General features: G+C 40.6%; 1 protein-coding gene across 1 annotated transcript; it reads left to right on the top strand.

The window, feature by feature from the left end:
* Window positions 1–636: 636 nt before the first annotated feature.
* LOC117940864 (leucine-rich repeat extensin-like protein 3) lies at window positions 637–2,890 on the top strand (the record flags this gene model as incomplete). The annotated part of the gene is made up of 4 exons (XM_034865986.1): window positions 637–987; window positions 1,066–1,315; window positions 2,088–2,129; window positions 2,819–2,890. Coding segments are annotated over exons 1-4 (613 nt in total), but the record flags the coding sequence as incomplete, so codon positions are not given.
* Between the last annotated feature and the right edge of the window lie 6 nt (window positions 2,891–2,896).

Raw genomic sequence — 2,896 nt, 5'->3', positions numbered from 1 at the left:
TAAATAAGGTCCAAACCAGGCCCTACCAAGGTCTAAAGAAGGTCCAACCACAGTTTAAATAAGGTCCAAACAAGGCCCAACCTAGGTCTAAGGAAGGTCCAACCAAGGTTTAAATAAGGTCCAAACCAGGCCCTACCAAGGTTTAAATAAGGTCCAAACAAGGCCCAACCAAGGTCTAAGGAGGGTCCAAACAAGGCCCTACCAAGGTCTAAAGAAGGTCCAACAAAAGGTTCCAATAAGTTCAAACCAAGGTCCAAGCAAGGTTAAACATAGGTCCAAGCAAGGTGTAAGGAAGGTACAACCAAAATCCAGACAAGGTCCAAACAAGGTCTAAACAAGGTCAAACCAAGTTCCCACCAACAGGACTGGGGAGAAAGGGGAGTGGGGGGAAGTCATGCAGGAAATCATCAGAGGTCGGATTCCCTGGACCTCTGCATCAAGGCATAGACCTCTCAGTGCATGTGCACAGGCGTGGGGACTTCTACATGAAGTAATGTCTGTTGGAGTCATGGCAATGTGAGAAAAGGATGACTTCCCAAATGCAGTTTTGCGTTGGGGTACACTCCACTCCCCTGGTAAATAAAGTCTAGTTTTAAATTTTCAAATATAGAACCGTAGCCATGTGAAACAGGTCATGTGATCCTTCATCATCCAACCGTCTAATTTTCTTTTCTTTTCCATTTCTCTGAACTCTTTTGCTGTCCTTCAGTTTTGGCCACGCCTGCCGCAGGAGCACCAATGGCAATTGTTGCGCCACCCAACCTGCACCCACAGGCCCCTCCCCCTTTCAACACACATGCCCCTCCCCCCCCTGCAAATCCTATACCTCCTCCGCGTATACGAATCCAAGCCCCGCCTCCTCCTGGAACCCCCAACCCCCAACCACCCCCTGCACTTACTACTGCTCCGGGACAAGTCCAAGCCCCGCCCCCAGTCCCTCCTTTGGTAAAAACCTTGCCCCCAGCTCCAGTACCAGTCCCGCACCCAGTTCCTCCTCCGCCGCAAGCCCCGCCCCCATTTCTAGCTCAAACTCCAGCACCAATTTCTGTTCCTGCACCGGTACAGGTCCAAGCCCCACCCCCAGTTCCTGCCCCGGCACAAGTCCAAGCCCCGCCCCTAACTCCTGTTGCACCTACTGACCCTCCTGAACCAACTGTACCCACTGCTCCAGCTACTGCACCTTCTCAAGCCCCGCCCCCTGCTCCTCCTGTAGTCCAATCAGTGCCGGCTTCTGAAGCTACTTTTGCCCCAACACCGGCCCCTACCCTGGCACCAACACCGGCCCCTGCAACAGCCGCGCCCCCACAAACTCCAGGTGTGTATATCACAGGTTGTGTTTTCCAGTATTTGGAATTAGACTTAGCTAACTTGCTAACCCCGCCTTGACGTTAGCTTGCTAACTCCGTCTTAGCATTAGCTTGCTAACTCGTCTTAATGTTAGCTTGCTAACCCCGCCTCAATGTTAGCTTGCTAACTTAACGTTAGCTTGCCAACTCCTCCTTAATGTTAGCTTGCTAAACCCCGCCTTAACGTTACCTTGCTAACTCCTTCTTAATGTTACCTTGCTAAACCCCGCCTTAGCGTTAGCTTGCTAACTCCACCTTTGGCAATGGCACACGTAAAAATGTCTGCCGCTCTGGCCATTCTGCCACGTTGATTTGAACAGAAATGGCTTTGCATTCATTCTGTTCCTGAATCTGTAAATATATTAAAAAATGAATTGGTTCAAACAAACTTTCCTAATGTCGCTTTCCTGGGGGAGTAGGAGCCCCCACTCATTCATTCATCCATTCATTAATTTATTCATTCATTCATCGATTTATTCATTCATCCATTCATTCATTTATTCATTAAGTTATTCATCTATTTATTCAATCATTCATCCATTCATTCATCCATTCATCATTCATTCATGCATCCATCCATCCATTTATTTATTCATCCATTCATCCATTCATCATTCATTCATCCATTCATTCATCCATTCGTCCGTCATTCATTTATCCATTTATCCATTCATCCATTCATCCATTCATCCTTTCATCCATTCCTTCCTGTGTTTGTTTCATCTCACCGGTCCGTGTCAGAGCAAGAGAGACGCTGTTTGACTCCTGGAGGAACCAGAAAAGGCAAGAAGGAGGGAAGGAGGGGGGGATTTATTTTTATAGTGTTTATTTTGTACTATTTAAATATATTTTATAGTATTTTTTACTATTTAAATATATTTTATAGTATCTTTTACTATTTAAATATATTTTATAGTATTTTTTACTATTTAAATATATTTTATTGTATCTTTTACTATTTAAATATATTTTATAGTATTTTTTACTATTTAAATATATTGTATAGTATTTTGTACTATTTCAATATATTTTATAATATTTTTTTCTATTTAAATATATTTTATAGTATCTTTTACTATTTAAATATATTTTATAGTATTTTTACTATTTAAATATATTTTATAGTATTTTTTACTATTAAAATGTTTTATATTATTTTTTACCATTTCAATATATTTTTTAATATATTTTACTATTTAAACATATTTAATAGTAGTTTTACCATTTAAATATATTTTACAGTATTTTTACCATTTAAATATATTTTATAGTACTTTTACCATTTAAAGATATTTTATAGTATTTTTACCATTTAAAGATATTTTATAGTATTTTTACCATTTAAAGATATTTATAGTATTTTTACCATTTAAAGATATTTTATAGTATTTCTACCATTTAAAGATACTGTGATTTTTTGCTAACTCTCTTTGTTGCTGTAATCTGACCAATAATCTCTCTCCGTGATGCAGAGGTCACATGGGAGGACCAGCTGAACACAGCCAATGGTACGGCCCCAACTGTTAGCCACACCCCCCAGACAGGTCGCC

The sequence above is a fragment of the Etheostoma cragini genome, unplaced genomic scaffold, assembly GCF_013103735.1.
Source record: "Etheostoma cragini isolate CJK2018 unplaced genomic scaffold, CSU_Ecrag_1.0 ScbMSFa_3528, whole genome shotgun sequence".
NCBI lineage: Eukaryota > Metazoa > Chordata > Actinopteri > Perciformes > Percidae > Etheostoma > Etheostoma cragini.
This window is presented reverse-complemented; position numbering and strand designations above follow the sequence as displayed.